Below are 17,786 nucleotides of genomic sequence, written 5' to 3' on the forward strand. Positions count from 1 at the left end.
TCAACTTAGAAATTTAATGGGACATGATTCATATGTTTCTTATTATGCAGCGACGTTGTTCTTTAGAGGAGTGGATGACAAAGTTGTTATCTGACATTGATATATCGCGAAGCATTGTTGTCGCATCATTTCTTGAATTAGAATCTACTGCTCGCGCTGGTATGTAATTACCTGCTTCACCTTGTATAACATTAACTCAAGGTGGCATTTTTGAGACACTTACTTAGGGCCGATTTCGGGTGTGCTTCATCTTGAATGCATCAATATAAAAAAAAATTGAGCTAAAAGCGGAACGTGTCAGTTGAGTTCGTTTTTACCCGTACTAAGATACAAACCTGTTACCCAACGTGCCTGACCTGTACATCTTGCCCCCTTAACATAATAACATGCAAAGGACTTAGCTAAATTTTCTCATTTTGTTCTGGTTCATCATCTGTTGTGTCAGAACTTCAATTTCTGATAGCCTTTCTGAATTCTATGGCAGCATTTCAAGATGGAAACCCACAAATTGGTCAAGTAAGCCGTTTTGTGAGTAACGCTGATTCGACGGCTTTTGGTAATTCACTACTTACACCAAATTATGGTAGTGACACCGCTTATGAGGCTTCAGAAATTGGATCTTCAAGCTTAGGACACGATAATATATCCGAAGTTGGCACAGAAGATTTATTGCTTGACGAAGATTTGACTGGTCCACTCGAAAAACTAGTAAAAAACGGTATGTCTAATATTGACGAGGGCTTAATAATGGGAAATGCTATATTAGAGCAAGTAGAAAATGGCCGGGTTATGAGAAGTGGTGACAGAAATGGGAATGGAGGGGATAATGTTTTTGCAAAAGAACATGGTAAGTTAATTGGGACCCACGAGAAACCTAAAAGTGGGGTTCACGGGATGGATACGAGTTCATTAAGAAAGAGTTCGTTGGCGGATGACTGTTTGGTCTCATCAAGTGATGTAAGCATTGCTTCAATGGTACCGCGGTTACACTTGTGTACTCGCAGGGCTAGAGGTCTCGGGTTCGAGCCTCGTCACCCGCTCTAGGAATTGAAATATATTCCTTGAAGGTGGCCCAAAGGGAAGGTTTTACCGACCCGCTCCGGGACTAAGATCCGGCCCGCCTGCCCCTCGGGATGGTTAAAGGGTCGGATCCTCAGAGTGTGGTTCGGGTTTCCTGCCCGAAAGCGCGCGTGTGTGCAAATGATGACTAGGCTTCGGTCCGGACTGATGCAAGCTTGCCTTTCAAAAAAAAAAAAAAAAAAAAAAGTGATGTAAACCTAGTTCTTCCGTCAGGGCGGGAGCAAAAAATGAATAGGGTTATTATCAGTATGCAGAGGAGACTGGGAACCGCAAAAACAGACATGGAGGATCTAATATTAAGATTGAACTTAGAAATAGCAGTCAAAGATTACCTTACTACCAAGGTATATTAAAAGTTCAATAATTTTGAGGAAATAGAGAAAACGTTCAATGATTTTTCTTGCAGAAACCGAAAGTTTATCGCATTTAACATGATTATATAATACCTCATCTGAAACTTGATGTATATATGTAGGGCAAGGATTTGGAGGAGGAACTTGAGACCACCAAATAGAGAAGTAAAGAAAACCTTCACCAAGCGATTTTGATGGAAAGAGAAAGAGTAACTCAAATGCAGTGGGATATGGAAGAACTTAGACGCAAATCACTACAAATGGAGTTCGAATTGAAGAGTCGACAGGTTTCATGACTCTGTCACTTTTTTTTTATATTTTATGAGATGAAAACGGGTCCAAAATGGATAATTCTTTCAAAATGGGTAGTTATTTGGTCAGTGTTGAATCGGAATGACCCAAATCAATTTCTATCCAACTTTTTTGCTTTTGTAGTATGTAACTCAACGCTAGTATATATATTTCTGTAGGGTTTCTTATTCATTGAAGAAAGCCTTTGGGCGACTTTTGACACATATGATCCTTTTCCTTAAAACTAAAATATTTTACTTGACCTGTCAGAATAAAAAAACACACCCGATTAGACCCATTTATAAGTAACTGGTCAAATTTTCTACATATAGATGTGACTTTCTTGTTCTATGACAACTGACTAGTGAAAATTTCCCAGGATGACAAGCAAGAAACAGAAACACCAAAATTATCTGTGATTGAAGAAAAAGATCAATTACTGCAGGAACTGGATAATACTAAAAACAAATTTGAGCAACTATCGCAAAAACATCAAGAACTAGAAGTTAAAGCTAAAGCAGATGCCAAAATGCTTGTCAAAGAGGTTAAATCCCTTAGAAATACACAAGCAGAATTGAAGCATCAGCTTAATCAGTCACTTGCCGAAAAGTTAGATTCAGAGGTATTTTATTTTATCTCTTCTATTGGACTCCATTTTGGAGTATAAAAAGATAAAGACGTTGCTTTTATTTACGTCATGTTATATACTGTAAAAATTGTATGTTTACACAATTGTGGTGTACAGAACCTACTTCAACTAGAAAAACAGAAGTTTGACAAGGAGGAAGTTGCTTGACTGAATTTGTTGCATGAATGTGATATAGTTCAACGTCGGCTTCGTGAGTGCAGCATGAATCTAGTAAATGTATGCGTGGATAAATTAGTAATTGACTCTCCATCAGTACAAGATGCTTTGGAACTTGTAAAAATATCTGATGATCAAATAGAAGCCCTTTTAGCACAGGTACATTTCGTTATATTAGTTGTGGGATTTATAATCTGGTTTGTTATACGTTAAAGGGAAATTTCTTCAGGCACAAATTTTAACTCAAGATGATAATTTGGATGCTTCAGCTGCTGGTAATATGAACGAAGATGATGATAATAATAATAACATACCATCAAATAATAAACTTGGGAAGATTCTGTCTGAGATACTTGTAGATAATATCACTCTAAGAAGGCAAGTGAGTCTTCTTGTTCATCATGCTCTCAAAACTGGCATCGTAACGGCAAAAGATGTGGAAGTCCCTTTGGAGAATTCTTTAGAAAGCGAGTCATTAGATTTAGATACAAGATGAATGCATGGGCAAAAACTGTACATACATCAATACATACATATAGCTTATGGCTATACTAACATTATGTTACCTTTGTGGGTAATATGAAGACTTAGTTTTGAAAAAGTTCTATCGGCTGGTTATTCAGGTAAGTTCTCTTTTGCGCAATATACCGGATTTTATGGGACTTGATTTGCTATGGTTCTGATGTCAAGATTTGCGCCGAGATTACTCTTAAAGCGTTCTTGATGTTACAAACATATTAAGATAACACGTTACAAACATAGCTACATGTTAACTTCTATCTGTGCATTATATAATTGTATGCTACTCTTCTAGTTTATGTTAGCCTTTAAAGGCTCTTTATATGTTTTGAATTCTAACTCTGATCTATGGGCGTTCTCAAATTCCTCTTCATCCAATAGATGCTACAGATACCGTCATTTGTCTAGTTTTTTTTTTTTTTAACTGCCACTCGCACACTCAACACAATGTTTATTCACGAATATGCCCACAACGAGGCTTGAACCCTAAAGCTCTCTAGTTAAATGGCTCCTCGAATATGCCCATCCATAGCAGCATATCGATTGGGCCCCGAATCTCTCCTCAGGGTTTTTTTTTTAATTTGGCAATAAGTGTAATTTGTCTAGTTTTCCTTTTCGAGTCTTTTGGAATTGACGAAACCATCCATAGTCTGGTGATTGGGACTCTTTCTTCCAAGAGATTTCATGTTCAAACTTCACCCGAAACATATCTTGTGATGACTAAGAAAAATGATCGGAAACTAGTTACGGGATACTCGGATTTCACGAGAAACATATCTTGTCATTTGTCTTGTCCTTTTTGAGTCTTTTAGAATTGACGAAAACCATCTATATCCGAAGCATACAATTCATGCCCGCGAGATTAACCATGTTACGAGAAGCGGTGACAGAAATGGAAATGGACGGGATTACGTTTTTGCGAAAGAACATGGTAAGTTAATTTGGGACCCACGAGAAACCTAAAAATGGGAGTCTCGGGATTGGGACGAGTTCATTAAGAAAGAGTGTGTCATTGGATGTGGAGAATTCTGGTTCGTTGGTGGATGATCGTTTGGTTTCTTCGTGTGATGTAAACTTAGTTCTTCCGTTAGGGGAACAGAAGAAGATGAATAGGGTTCTTATCGGTATGCAAAGGAGACTGGGAACCGCAAAAACAGACATGCAAGATCTAATATCAAGATTGAACCAAGAAATTGCAGTCAAAGATTACCTTACTGCCAAAGTACATTAAAAGTTCAATAATTTTGAGAAAATAGAGAAAAAGTTAAATAATTTTTCTTGCGGGAACTGAAAGTTTATTGCTTTAAACTTGTTTATATGATACTTCACTTGAAACTTTCATGTATATATGTTGGTCAAGGATTTGGAGGAGGAACTTGAGACGACCAAACTGAGAAGTAAAGAAAACCTTCACCAAGCGATTTTGATGGAAAGGGAAAGAGTTAATCAAATGCAGTGGGATATGGAAGAACGTAGGCGCCTAGGCGCACTACAAATGGAGTTCAAATTGAAGTCTCAACAGGTTTCATGACACTCTCACTTTCTTTTATATTTTATGAACTGGGTAATGGGTCCAAAATGGGTAATTCTTTCAAAAAGGGTAGTTTTTTGGTGAGTGTTTATTAGACATATATAAGCCCATGGGCTTTAGGGTTTAGTATTGACTTAGGCTCCAAGTTGTATTAGCCTATATATATTTGATGTAATCTATTGATTGAGATATAATAACACAATACAATTATCCTGGAATTATATGGTATCGAGCTAGGTTAAAACCCGACACAATTCGGGACTCGTATTCCGGCACAATTCCGGCAAGCAAATCCCGGCAATTTCAACTGCCGTGTTTTAACTTTTAAGATCTGCTTCGTTTCACTCAAAATTAAACAACACCACCTATACCACTACAACCTCAACGATAAACCGAACAAAACCCTGAAATTTCATCTCCGCCACGCGCCACCACGCGCCGCCACAGCCGTCGCCGGATTTTGACTGTTTCGTCGATTTTTGCGATTTTTCCTGTGCGTTTCTGTTCACCGCCACCACAGTTAGAATCATTGTTAAATTCCGACCAAAACCCCTTTTTCAATTTACGTTTTTACCGGAAATTTACTGTAGCTCCGCCCTCCGCCGCCGCTACAGTCGCCGGAACCCTAATTTTTTATTATTTTTTTTTTTTTCCTTCTTCCAGATTAAAAAAAAAGAAGAAGAAGGCATCTAGTTTATTTTTCTATTGCAGGATAATAATTCAAATGGCTATGATTGCAGCATTTACAACCGCCGAGAAAACCTCTCATAATTCACACAAGTTTGGTTTTACTCTTTCACCAACTAATTATGGCTATTGGAAGACAATGATTACTCCATTCCTTGTTACAAATAATATGTTCGGTTATGTAGACGGCACAATTCCTTGTCCTTCAAAAGAATTAAAATCAACCGAACCTAATGTAGCTCAAAAGGATAATCCCAATTATCCAATATGGATTGCTAATGATGCGCACGTCCGTATGTTGATAATATCGACGATTTCTGAAGCTTCTTTTCGACATGTACATGGAGAAACTTCTCGTGATGTTTGGCTTTCTCTAGAGAAAGCATATGCACCCAATACTTCCTCTCGAGAATACACATTGAAAACACAACTTTTCAATATTAAGATGAAAGGAGATGAAACCATTGATGCTTATATCAATCGTGTACAGGAGTATGCAGATGCCCTTGCAGCTATTCCCAATTATCCAATATGGATTGCTAATGATGCGCACGTCCGTATGTTGATAATATCGACGATTTCTGAAGCTTCTTTTCGACATGTACATGGAGAAACTTCTCGTGATGTTTGGCTTTCTCTAGAGAAAGCATATGCACCCAATACTTCCTCTCGAGAATACACATTGAAAACACAACTTTTCAATATTAAGATGAAAGGAGATGAAACCATTGATGCTTATATCAATCGTGTACAGGAGTATGCAGATGCCCTTGCAGCTATTGGTGCAACCATGAAAGATAAAGACCTCACCTTGCTTGCAGTTTCTGGTCTCAGAGAGGAGTACAATGGTCTTAAGTCTAACATCGCTACACGTCAGTCTGAGACTACGTTTAGTGAATCTGTTCCATCTGTTACTCAAGCTTTTACCGCCAACACTGGATCCGGAAATTTACTTAACCATTCTTCGTTACCACAATCTCAACTATTGGCCATACAACAACAATTAGCCGCTCTTGGACTTCAAGTCACCCCCACCACACCATCAGATTCTCAGGCTTTCTACGGTGCTCGTCAGCTTAATAACAACAACAACAACAACAACAATCGTGGTAATCGTCGTCGTGGAGCTTCTCGAGGTTATAACAATCGTGGTCGAGGTGACAGTCGTAACTTTAGTTGGGCATCCAACCAAAACACTGTTTACGGTACTTGTTATCGATGTGGGATTGGGCACATTCCATCACAGTGTCCAAATCGTGACCCGTCTACTATTCGTGCTAGGCCAACGGCTAACTTTGCAGATAGTCGCGGCTTTTCTACAGGAGCATCTAACGCTTGGTTTCCAGACACGGGTGCAAACAGCCATGTCACGCCAGATTTAGCAAGCATGGACAGTTCTGAGGCATATCATGGCAATGACGCGCTCCATGTTGGTAATGGTATGGGACTTCCTATCCTTCATATTGGTTCATCTAAAATTTACTCACCGCGTAAAACTTTTTCTATATCCAACATTCTTCATGTTCCTGAAATCAAAAAGAATCTTCTTTCTGTTCAAAAATTTTGTGATGATAATCATGTCTTTTTTAAATTTCACTCTAATTATTTTGTTGTGAAGGACGAGTCTACACGCACTACCCTTCTCACGGGCCCCAGTGAACATGGTCTTTACTCGCTCCACCTTCCACAATTTCAGCCACTCAATAAAGTTGCTTTTTCCGTTGCTCGTACGTCTTCTACAATTTGGTATAGGCGGCTTGGGCATCCACATCAGCGTCTTTTACAGTTTATGCTTTCTAAATTTTGTCTTCCAGTTACAAATAGATCTTTATCAACTTTGTGTAGTTCTTGTCAAATGGGAAAATCATCAAAATTATCTTTACCTGTTTCTACATTTCGAAGTAATAAAATTTTAGATTTGATTTATTGTGATGTTTGGGGTCCTGCACCAGTTTTGTCTTTTGATGGACATCGATATTTCATGTTGTGTGTAGATCATCACTCTCGTTACATGTGGATTTATCCTTTAACTCAAAAATCTGATGTTTATGATACTTTCAAACGTTTTGTAATCATGGTTGAAAGACAATTCAATACTAAAATAAAAAATGTTCAAACTGACTGGGGTGGTGAATTTCGCAATTTGACTTCATTTTTCTCATCTCTTGGCATCATCCATCGTCGTTCTTGTCCTCATACGAGTGAGCAAAACGGATTTGTTGAGCGTCGCAATCGTCATGTTGTTGAAACTGGTCTTACTCTTCTTGCTCAAGGCAATGTTCCTCGCCGTTTTTGGCACTTTGCTTTTGACACAGCTGTTTATCTTATTAATCGCATGCCAACTCGAGTATCCCCAAACAAGTCACCTTTCGAGTTTCTATTCAAGCGTTCCCCTGATTACTCATTCCTTCGTGTTTTCGGATGCCCGTGCTTTCCACATCTTCGTGCATATAATCGTCACAAAATGGATTTTAGATCAACTTCATGTGTCTTTCTTGGTTACAGTCCCATTCATCATGGTTATAGATGCCTTGATCTATCAAGTGAGCGACTCTATATTGCTCGTCATGTCCGCTTTGATGAGGATCACTTTCCATTTGCGGTTGTCTCAAAACCTTCTTCATTACCAAATACATCATGCCCATACACTTCATCGGCACCACCGCACGTGGTTGCTGATACAATTCCATCACAAGAACTATCTGAGCCACCTTGTCCTACTACATCGTCTTCAGAACCTTCACCCACGCCTACACCTACTAATACTCAACACACAACTCCTGAACCAACTCCTACAACAACATCTGGTACCTACCAATCTACTTCCCAATTACAATCACCACCACCACCACCACCTCGTCCACGTCCTTCCAATCTACGTCAAAATCCAAAACAACGTGTACCATACAATCCCTCAGCCAATCATGTCATCACTTCAAAAACTCCAATTACGGAACCCACCTCTTTTACCGTTGCCAACAAATATCCCGAGTGGCGTCAAGCAATGGCCGAAGAATATTCTGCTCTTGTTAAAAATGGCACTTGGACTTTAGTTCCTCGTGTTCCTAATACTAATGTTGTTGATTGTAAGTGGGATTACAGGTTAAAACGGGATCAACATGGCGCTACTACTCGTTACAAAGCGAGATTTGTTGCTAAAGGCTTCCGGCAACAACCAGGGATTGATTTTCAAGAGACATTTAGTCCTGTTGTCAAATCAACAACTATAAGGGTTGTCCTATCCCTTGCAATTACAAATAATTGGCCGCTCAGACAACTTGATGTACAAAATGCGTTTCTCCATGGCAATCTGAAGGAAACGGTTTATATGAAACAACCGCCAGGCTTTATTGACCCACAACGGCCGAATCACGTGTGTCTACTGCATAAGTCGATTTATGGTCTAAAGCAGGCCCCGCGAGCATGGTTTCACCGACTCTCCAAGTCACTTCACGATCTCGGTTTTACAAGCTCAAAAACGGATTCATCTCTTTTTATCTATTCTCGTGATGGCAATGTCATGTACATTCTTGTTTATGTGGATGATATCATTGTTACAGGAAACAACCCTGATGTTATTGAGAGACTTGTTCGACAGCTTGGCTCTACTTTTGCTTTAAAGGATATTGGCCCCCTCAACTATTTTTTAGGTGTTGAAATTGTGCCATTTGGTTCTGACATTATTCTTTCTCAACGGAAGTACATATTGGAGATTTTACAACGAGCTAGCTTCTCTGACTGTAAATCTATGCCAAAATCTATGCCTACTCCTATGGCTACATCTAGCCCGCTTGATCTAGCTGATAGTGCCACTTTCTCGGATCCGGTCAAATATCGACAAGTTGTTGGTGCACTCCAATATGTTACTCTTTCTCGGCCAGATATTGCATATGCAGTCAACAAAGTCTGTCAATTTATGCATGCCCCAACTCAAAACCATTGGTGTGCGGTTAAACGAATATTGAGATATCTTCATGGTACTATAAATCATGGTATGCTTATTCGTCGAGCCTCCGACACTACTCTTCAGGCATTTACAGATAGTCATTGGCAAGGTACTTCATCCACGAAACCATCCTCTCTTGAAGCATTTTCTGATGCTGATTGGGCTAGATGTCCAGATGATAGGAGATCCACGGGGGGGATTTGCTATCTATTTAGGCTCTAATCTCATCTCATGGACTGCCCGTAAACAACGCACTGTTTCTCGTTCTTCTACTGAATCAGAATACAAAGCCATTGCTGACACAGTTGTTGAGCTTACATGGCTTCAAGCTCTTCTTCGTGAACTTGGCATTCGCACATCTTCAACACCTATACTATGGTGCGATAATCTAGGTGCAACCTACTTATCAGCCAATCCTATCTTTCATGCACGGACAAAACACATAGAAGTCGACTTTCACTTTGTTCGTGAAAAGGTTGCTCAAGGAGATTTGAGAGTACAATTCATATCTACGGATGACCAGATTGCAGATATCTTTACAAAGCCATTACCTACCAATCGGTTTCTATTTCTGAGATCCAAGCTACAGGTCGTTCCCCGCCCTTAGCTTGCGGGGGCGTATTAGACATATATAAGCCCATGGGCTTTAGGGTTTAGTATTGACTTAGGCTCCAAGTTGTATTAGCCTATATATATTTGATGTAATCTATTGATTAAGATACAATAACACAATACAATTATCCTGGAATTATAGTGTTGAATGGGTCGGACTGACCTGAAACACTTTCCCATCCAACTTTTTTGATTTTTGTAGTATGTAACTCGACTATAGTATATATATTTCTGTATAATGATCCAGGGTGCTTCATGCATTAAACACAGACTTTGGGGACTTTTGAGCTTTGACCCATATGATCCTTTCTATAAGTAACTGGGTCAAAATTATCTACTTATTGATGTAACTTCCATGTTCTATGACAATTGACTAGTGAAAATTTTCCAGGATGACAAGCAAGAAACAGAAACACCAAAAATATCTATGATTGAAGAAAAAGATCAATTACTACAGGAACTGGATAATACTAAAAGCAAGTTTGAGCAACTATCGCAAAAACATCAAGAACTAGAAGTTAAATCAAAAGCAGATGTCAAAATTCTTGTTAAAGAAGTTAAATCCCTTAGAAGTTCACAAGCTGAATTGAAGCAGCAGCTTAATCAGTCACTTGACGAAAAGTTAGATGCAGAGGTATTTATCTCTTTTTACATTATCATAATTGTTTAATTATTTATATGTAATGTATAAAAATGTACGTTTACAAAATTGTGGTGTACAGAACTGACTCCAACTAGAAAAACGGAAGTTTGAGAAGGAGGAAGTGGCTAGACTGAACTTGTTGCATGAATGTGATATTCTTCAACATCGGCTTCATGAGTGCAGCATGAATCTAGTAAATATAAGTGAGGATAAATTAGTAATTGACTCTTCATCAGTACAAGATGCTTTGGAACTTGTAAAAATATCCGATGGTCGGATAGAAGCTTTATTAGCACAGGTACATTTCAATACCTGATTCACTGTATTAAAAAAAGCTATAGATTAATAATTCAATTTTGTTAATTTCTCCAGGCACAAATATTAGCTCAAGGTGATAATTTGGATACTTCAAATGCTGGTGATATGAACGATGATGATGATAATAACATCCCAACAAATAAAAAACTTAGGAAGATTTTGTCACAGATTCTTGTAGATAACATCACTCTAAGAAGGCGAGTCTTCTTGTTCATCATGCTCTCAAAACAGGCATTGTAACAGCCAACGATTTGGAAGTTCCTTTGAAAAATTCTCTAGAAACTGAGTAATTAGATACAACATGAATGCATAGGTGAAAACTGTACATACATAGATACATAAATATAGCGTATGATGTTCTACTAATATTATGTTACCTTTGTGGGTAATATATGAAGACTTAGTTTTGAAAAAGTTGTATCGGCTGGTTATTCAAGTAAGTTCTTTTTTTTTTTTTTCTCATGAACACCGGATTCTATGGGACTTTGATTTCCTATGGTCCCGATATCAAGATTTTGCACTGAGTTTACTAATCTCGACGTGTTACAAACATAGCTACATGTTAGCTTCTATATGTGCATTTTACAATTATATGCCACTTTTTCTAGTTTATGTTAGCCTTTAAAGGCTCTTTATATGTTTCGAATTTTAACCTCAGATTAATGGGTGTTGTGACTGTTGTAAAATTGTCTTCGTCTAATAGATGCTACAAATAACGTCATTTGTCTAGTTGTCCTTTTTGAGTCTTTTGAAATTGACGAAAACCATCCATAGCCAGCCTAGTGATTGAGGCCCGGAATTTATTCTTAGATTCAAACATTAGTAAAGCATATTTTGAGATGATCAATGGTTGGAAACAATTATGGGATACTTGGATTTCATCCAATAGATGTTGCAATAATTGTAAATCTTTAATCTATCTAGTCTTTTTCGAGTCTTTTGGAAATTACGAAACCATCCATAGTCGGGTGATTGGGGCTCTTTCCTCTCAAGAGATCTCATGTTCAAACTTTACTAGAAACATTTCTTGGTATAACTAAGAAAAATGGTCGGAAAACTTGTTTTGGGATACTATGATTTCATCCAATAGATAATGCAATAAATGTCATTTTTCTCGTCCTTTTTAAGTCTTTTAGAATTGACAAAACTGTCCGGTGATTGGGGCCCTGAATTCAAGCATTACTAAAAGCATATCTTGGGATAATCAGAAAAAAAATCTCGAAAACAGTTATATATGAGATACGTGGATATGTCGCTTATATCTGAGTCCGCTCTTTTACCGGATAGTATGTAGGCAAAAAACCTTATTTGTTCGAATTGACAAGTAACTACATTTTCATCCACTACCATTATTTAGTTTCATGTCGATACCGGTTATTTTCAAACATTATGTAGTCGACTTTCTTTTGAAACAATATTTTATCCATCAACATCTTTCAATATCATGACTACCTTTTTATACGTACTATGTTTTAGTTATCGACATCCATTTTTATTACAGCACGTAACATCCAACAGGAAAATCTTGTAATCGGTTTCCATCCAGTCCACATTTCCATTTAACAATGAACAAATTCTTCATTTTAAAGTCATATTCAACTCACAACTTTCTTAAATTTACACAATCAGCCCCTGTATTAAATCTAACAACAAATGTTCGAAATTTTTTCGTTTTCTACTCCATATATATATATATATATATGATTATGAACCAGGTAAATACATGCGCGATGCAGAGTTGCATAATTTACTACCGACATTCGCTATACATATGTGGAACATACGAGTGATTTTATAAAACTATATAATATTGTAACTTCTTAAAATCTATTTCTACAACTTAATAATTCAATATCACAAAGATTTGGTAAGTTTATGATTTTAATTTTATTACTCCGTATCAAGGTTGGAGATCTCGGATCTCGGGGAGATCTTGTTTGGACATTTTTTGGGAGATCTCGGCATCTCGGAAAAATTTCGAGGAGATCTCGGACGTTAACTTACGTTGACTTTTTAGTTTTTATAATATAAATATATACAAATAAATCAATATATGTATATTTATATACATTTTATAAGATTTTACAAGAAAATCCAAGAAATGGGCGAGAAAATCCGAAAAGTTGTGTGATTTTATAAGAAAATTCGAGAAATGAGCGAGAAAATTTCGAGAAATCATGGCTTTGACCAAGTTTGACCTCGTTGACCGAGAAATCTCAGGAGATGGACATCTAGTCTCGGTGGCATTCCAAAAACGAGATCTCGGGGAGAAATAAGGAGATTTACAACACTGCTCCGTATCTTATTTTGAATCAGACAAAAATATAAAAGGACTTGATATGCGCTAATATGAAAATATAAGGGTGTAAAGTAACAATATTACTTTTAACAACGAGTCAGCTGCAGATAAACGTCGGAAGGCAGTTGATAGGTACACGCAGGACAAACCTTAGCGTACTTTAGCAAATGCAAATACACCTCTGCTAAACTACGCACCTTCCTTCCCCCACCTTCAAGTCTCTTTTTCTTCTCTTATTAGCATATAAAACAGTGATAATAGTTGCACATATATAAGTTTATGCGAGTTTTACATAGGGCGAATGTGCTCAGAAGTTGAAAAATGGCGGTGTCTTCAGCTTCCCTACAGTCAAGTTTATATTCATCCTCTTCTTCTTCCAAGGTGATTTGAATTTATTAAATTTGTTTAATCTGTATCTATATATGTACATACTCGTAGTATAGTCGTATTGTAGTTGTAGTGCTAATTGTGAGATAATAAATTAGGGAAGAGGTTTATTAAGTATTGTTTAAGGCATTGTTAATTTTAATTTACATATTTTTGTTTTGTGATTTTACTTTGAATACAAGCGTTAATTTGTGATTTTGTGGTTTTAAGTTTCAAGTCGTTCGGTTAGTTTGCATTTCAAATACTTTAGCTGAATATGAATTCTTATTTGCTCTCTGAACTGATTTAGGTTAAACCAATTTCATCTAATTTGATTTTAATTTAAGCATTATCTGTATAAAGCCTGAAAATTATATTTATTTGTTTACATAAATGTAATATTTTATTGATTTCGGAATTCAAGTCGGTTTTGATTAATCATCAACAATTCATAACTCAATTCGAAAGCCGATTCATGTCGGCTATAATGAAAATTTTTCACCGGAGGCGAAATTTTTTTAAAACGTAGAGATTTTTTTGGCAAAATATAGAGGTTTTGGGGCAATATATAGAGTTTTATGAGCAAAATTTGGAGGTTCTTGGGCAAATCACGAAGGTTTTGTGGTAAAATATGGAGGTTTTGGGGCAAAATATGAAAGGTTTGGGGCAAAAAAAGATCCACTAGGGGCAAAATCGAAAAAGCAAAAAAAATTGCACTAGAAATTGCAAATTCACTGGGGCGGGCGCTCCACCCTGCCCCTTCATAAGTCCGCCCCTGGCTATAAGAATGTAAATACTATAGGTAGCATTATGGTGTTTGATACGTTTTGAGTTTTTTTTTCGATCGTCTAAAATTTGGTAAATTGCCTTCTTGCAGTTTTGCTTTGTGAGATCTGATAAGTTTAACCAAAGGAATTTAGTTAGCAAAACGAAGGGTCGTTCTCAATCTGCATGCGTAATTAAATCAGTCATAAACAATAACAAATCAAGTATTAATGATGATGAGGCAGTAGAACCCGCACGAATTCTTCTGGAACGACTTTTCGTGCAATCACAAAAACTCGAAGAAAAGATTGGTAAAGATTCAAATGGACATCATGATATTGAGTTAGTACTTAATCTTGGAAAGCTAGAATCAGATCTTCAATCTGCCCTAACCGTTTTAAGAAAGAAAGAAGAAGATCTTGAAGCTGCAGAAAATGACATATTATCAGAATATATTGAATTAAATCAAGCAAAAGAAGAGTTAAGTAAACGAGAAGAAGTTGTTAAGTCTAATCTTTTGAAGCTGGAGGAACTCGAAAATGGGCTAAAACAAGCTAATCTTGATTTAGCTTCTCAAGCAGCCGAAATAAAAAATTTGAAGCTTCAACTTGAAAAGCAAGATAAGGAGGTGACTACAGCCCAGTCAGCAATTCTATTGAAAGAAATCGAACTGAATGTTATGGTTGAAGAATTGCGGATGAAGTCGGAAGTAGCCGAGAATACCGAATCTGAACTTAGGTCAAAGTCAAAGCTTTTGAATGAGACCAAAGAAATTTTGAGTAAACAAACTGTCGAGATTCAAGAATTGAGAGAAACCCTTCAGCAAAAAGACGAAAAGCTGCAAACATTGATGACACGTCTTGGATTTGAAGAAGAAAAAGTAAAAGATTTTGAGTCGAATTTGGAGAAACAGACTATGGATTGGCTTGTGGCACAAGAAGAAATGAAAACGTTAACAGAAGAGGCATCTAAACACACGGTTGAAGTTAATGTGTTTTTGGAAGAATTTACTAATGTGAAGAAGTTACTTGATGACGTAAGGTCAGAGTTAATATCGTCACAAAAATCTCTCACTTTATCCAGGAAAAAAATGGAAGATCAACAAGAGATTTTAGAAAAAGATCTATCGAAACTTGAACAGCATCGGGAAAGCGTCTTTTTGTACGCAAAAAGTCTTAAAAATGCAGAAGTCGAAGTTGAAAGTGAAAGAATTAAACTCGGACTCGCAGAGGCACGTAATCAAGAGCTTGAACGGGACTTGTCTATGGACAAAGACCTAATTTCGGAGTTACAAAACTGCTTAAATGAGGAAAAACTTTCTTTAAAACAGGCAACTGAAGAACTTTTGGTTGTGAGAGATGAATTAGACCGGAAAACATTAGAATACGGGTCGATGCAAAATGTTCTAGAGTCGAAAGAGTCTGAACTAGTGGAAGCAAAATTGGAGATTCAGCGTTTAAAATCTGAGCAGTCGTTTCTTGACGTTATGTTGAAGGAGAAAGAATCTGAACTATTTGATGCACAAAAAATGTTAAGTGAAGTGAATCAAGAAATATTGAATCTTAAAACGATTTTGATTAATCGAGAAAGTGAGCTTACTGAAGCAACTATGATGTTAAATGAGAGAGATGAACAGGTTGAAACGATCCAACACGACCTAAACGAGACAAATTTGAAGTATTCTGAAACCACGAGTGTTGTAGAAAGTATCGTTGAGCTTACAAACAAAATTGTGAGTTCTATTAAAAAGGATGACTACATTTCATCAAAAGAGAAACAGCTCGAAACCGAATTAGATGTGATCAGGGAAACGTTACGGTCACGGGAGAGGGAAGTTTTGCAGACTCAAAGAGCTCTTACAATCAAAGAAAACGAGCTTAAAATAGTTTCGGAAAAACTAAACGAACAAGAAAAGGAGATGAACGAAATGAAGTACGAATTAACTCACGATGCGGATGATTTAAAGAAGCTTTATGCAGCGGCACAAGATCAAATCAGTGAGGAAAATATCGGCGAATTGGCAATTGAAAAACTGGAACTAGAAGCTGCTCAACTTGAAGTACAAGCAGCGACGAGCGCTCTTCAGACAATTACGGATATGAGTAGAGAGCTTTTACGTACGACTAGTTTAGTTGTGGATGTTGTTAATGATCTCGATGTTCCTTCGACAGTTGACGTGCATGAAAATGAGATGACTGTTTCTGAAGATCGGTGTTTTGATGAACTGAAAGCTGAAGTTTCCAGGCTGTCGGAGTTCACACAAAAGCTCATCCAAGAAGCCGGAATCAATGGGGATTTGGGTGTTATCGACAGGTAATTTATTGTTGTGTTGAAGATAAGTGTGTACAATCTGTATTTTGGTGGTTGTATTTATTACTGTGACATAGAGGAGGGTCATGGTAGACCCAAAGAAACACAAATCCTTTTGTTATTTTGGGCAGCTAACTAGTGACTTAATGTGCGGGTCAAATAGGTCGTATTGACCCGTAATCACTTTGTTCAGTTCGCTGTCCATCTTTTTTTGTATTTGAGTATATATCGATGATCAAACGAATATTATGATTACAGAAGTTTCTTTTATATAGAACGATTTTAAGGACACTATCATCGTTTATGTACGTGTTTCGTGACTTCTAATCTGTTTGGCTGACCCAACCGAATCTGTCTTTACGATACTAAACAGATGACTAATGCAAGGGAGATCAGTGGATACACTTGTATGGCTTTGGTTCTAAAAAGCACACAGAAGGCGTTACATTTAGTCACGTTTAAGTTCATTTTCTGATGCAACGCATGAAATTATTAATATTTTTTATTTGACAAAAATAACGTAAATTTATATAAAATACGTACGGAAAATATTTCCGAATAGAACGTCTTCAACAAAGATACAAAGGAGAAACCGATGGAACTTATGACATGGTTTTGATAATCTGCTTTTAAGAAGCTGTGAAAAAAAAAAAAAAAAATGCTTTTAAGAAACATTTTCTTAAGAACATAAGTTAGTGCATTGATTGATGTTAAATTTTATCGTGTACGGGAGAATAAGAAAAAACTAGAACAGAAAAAAATTATGTGCGTGAAATAACTAGAACAGAAAAAAATTACTCCATATGTGCGTTTGCCGGGAGTCGAACCCGGGTCTATTGCTTGGAAGGCAATTATCCTAACCGTTGGACTACAAACGCTGGTTATTTTTAGCTTAAACAATTTACTCCAAACTCTACGGTGCTTAATTTCAATACTAGTACGGAGTAGTAGTTAATTAATATAAGAAACAAATAAATACTCCGTAATAAAGTAGTTATAATGATGAAAAACTCAACTAGAATCTAATGGTCAATTTGATTAAAGTTTTAGATGATGATAGAATAAGGACACGCATTGTTAAAACAAATAAATAGATAATTTTTTTCAGTTCAAGTTATTCGGGAAGTATGAGTTTCTTTACTCTGACATCTATAAGCGATCTAACCAGACTTTTCTGCAATCATTTCCAACATTTTCTCTATAGTCTGATGTAAACAGATATTACTATAAAAAGAAATATTGAAGGTAATGAATATCAAAG

The 17,786-nt window shown here is 36.9% G+C and overlaps 2 protein-coding genes, 1 non-coding gene and 1 pseudogene across 3 annotated transcripts; 3 read left to right on the plus strand and 1 right to left on the minus strand.

Moving 5' to 3' along the window:
- Nucleotides 1-1,270: 1,270 nt before the first annotated feature.
- On the plus strand, nt 1,271-4,119 carry LOC139846601 (PX domain-containing protein EREX-like; annotated as a pseudogene).
- On the plus strand, nt 3,989-11,025 carry LOC139848823 (PX domain-containing protein EREL1-like; the record flags this gene model as incomplete). The annotated part of the gene is made up of 5 exons (XM_071838513.1): nt 3,989-4,269; nt 4,402-4,570; nt 10,216-10,458; nt 10,559-10,765; nt 10,840-11,025. Coding segments are annotated over 5 exons (1,086 nt in total), but the record flags the coding sequence as incomplete, so codon positions are not given.
- A 2,380-nt stretch (nt 11,026-13,405) lies between these two features.
- On the plus strand, nt 13,406-16,562 carry LOC139848824 (uncharacterized). Its single transcript, XM_071838514.1, has 2 exons — nt 13,406-13,465; nt 14,328-16,562. The coding sequence occupies exons 1-2, from the start codon at nt 13,406-13,408 to the stop codon at nt 16,530-16,532; spliced, it is 2,265 nt and encodes a 754-aa protein (XP_071694615.1). The 3' UTR covers nt 16,533-16,562.
- Nucleotides 16,563-17,331: 769 nt separating this feature from the next.
- On the minus strand, nt 17,332-17,403 carry TRNAG-UCC (transfer RNA glycine (anticodon UCC)). The gene has a single exon. It is a non-coding gene; the product is annotated as a tRNA-Gly (tRNA).
- Nucleotides 17,404-17,786: the final 383 nt, after the last annotated feature.

The sequence above is a fragment of the Rutidosis leptorrhynchoides genome, chromosome 5, assembly GCF_046630445.1.
Source record: "Rutidosis leptorrhynchoides isolate AG116_Rl617_1_P2 chromosome 5, CSIRO_AGI_Rlap_v1, whole genome shotgun sequence".
NCBI lineage: Eukaryota > Viridiplantae > Streptophyta > Magnoliopsida > Asterales > Asteraceae > Rutidosis > Rutidosis leptorrhynchoides.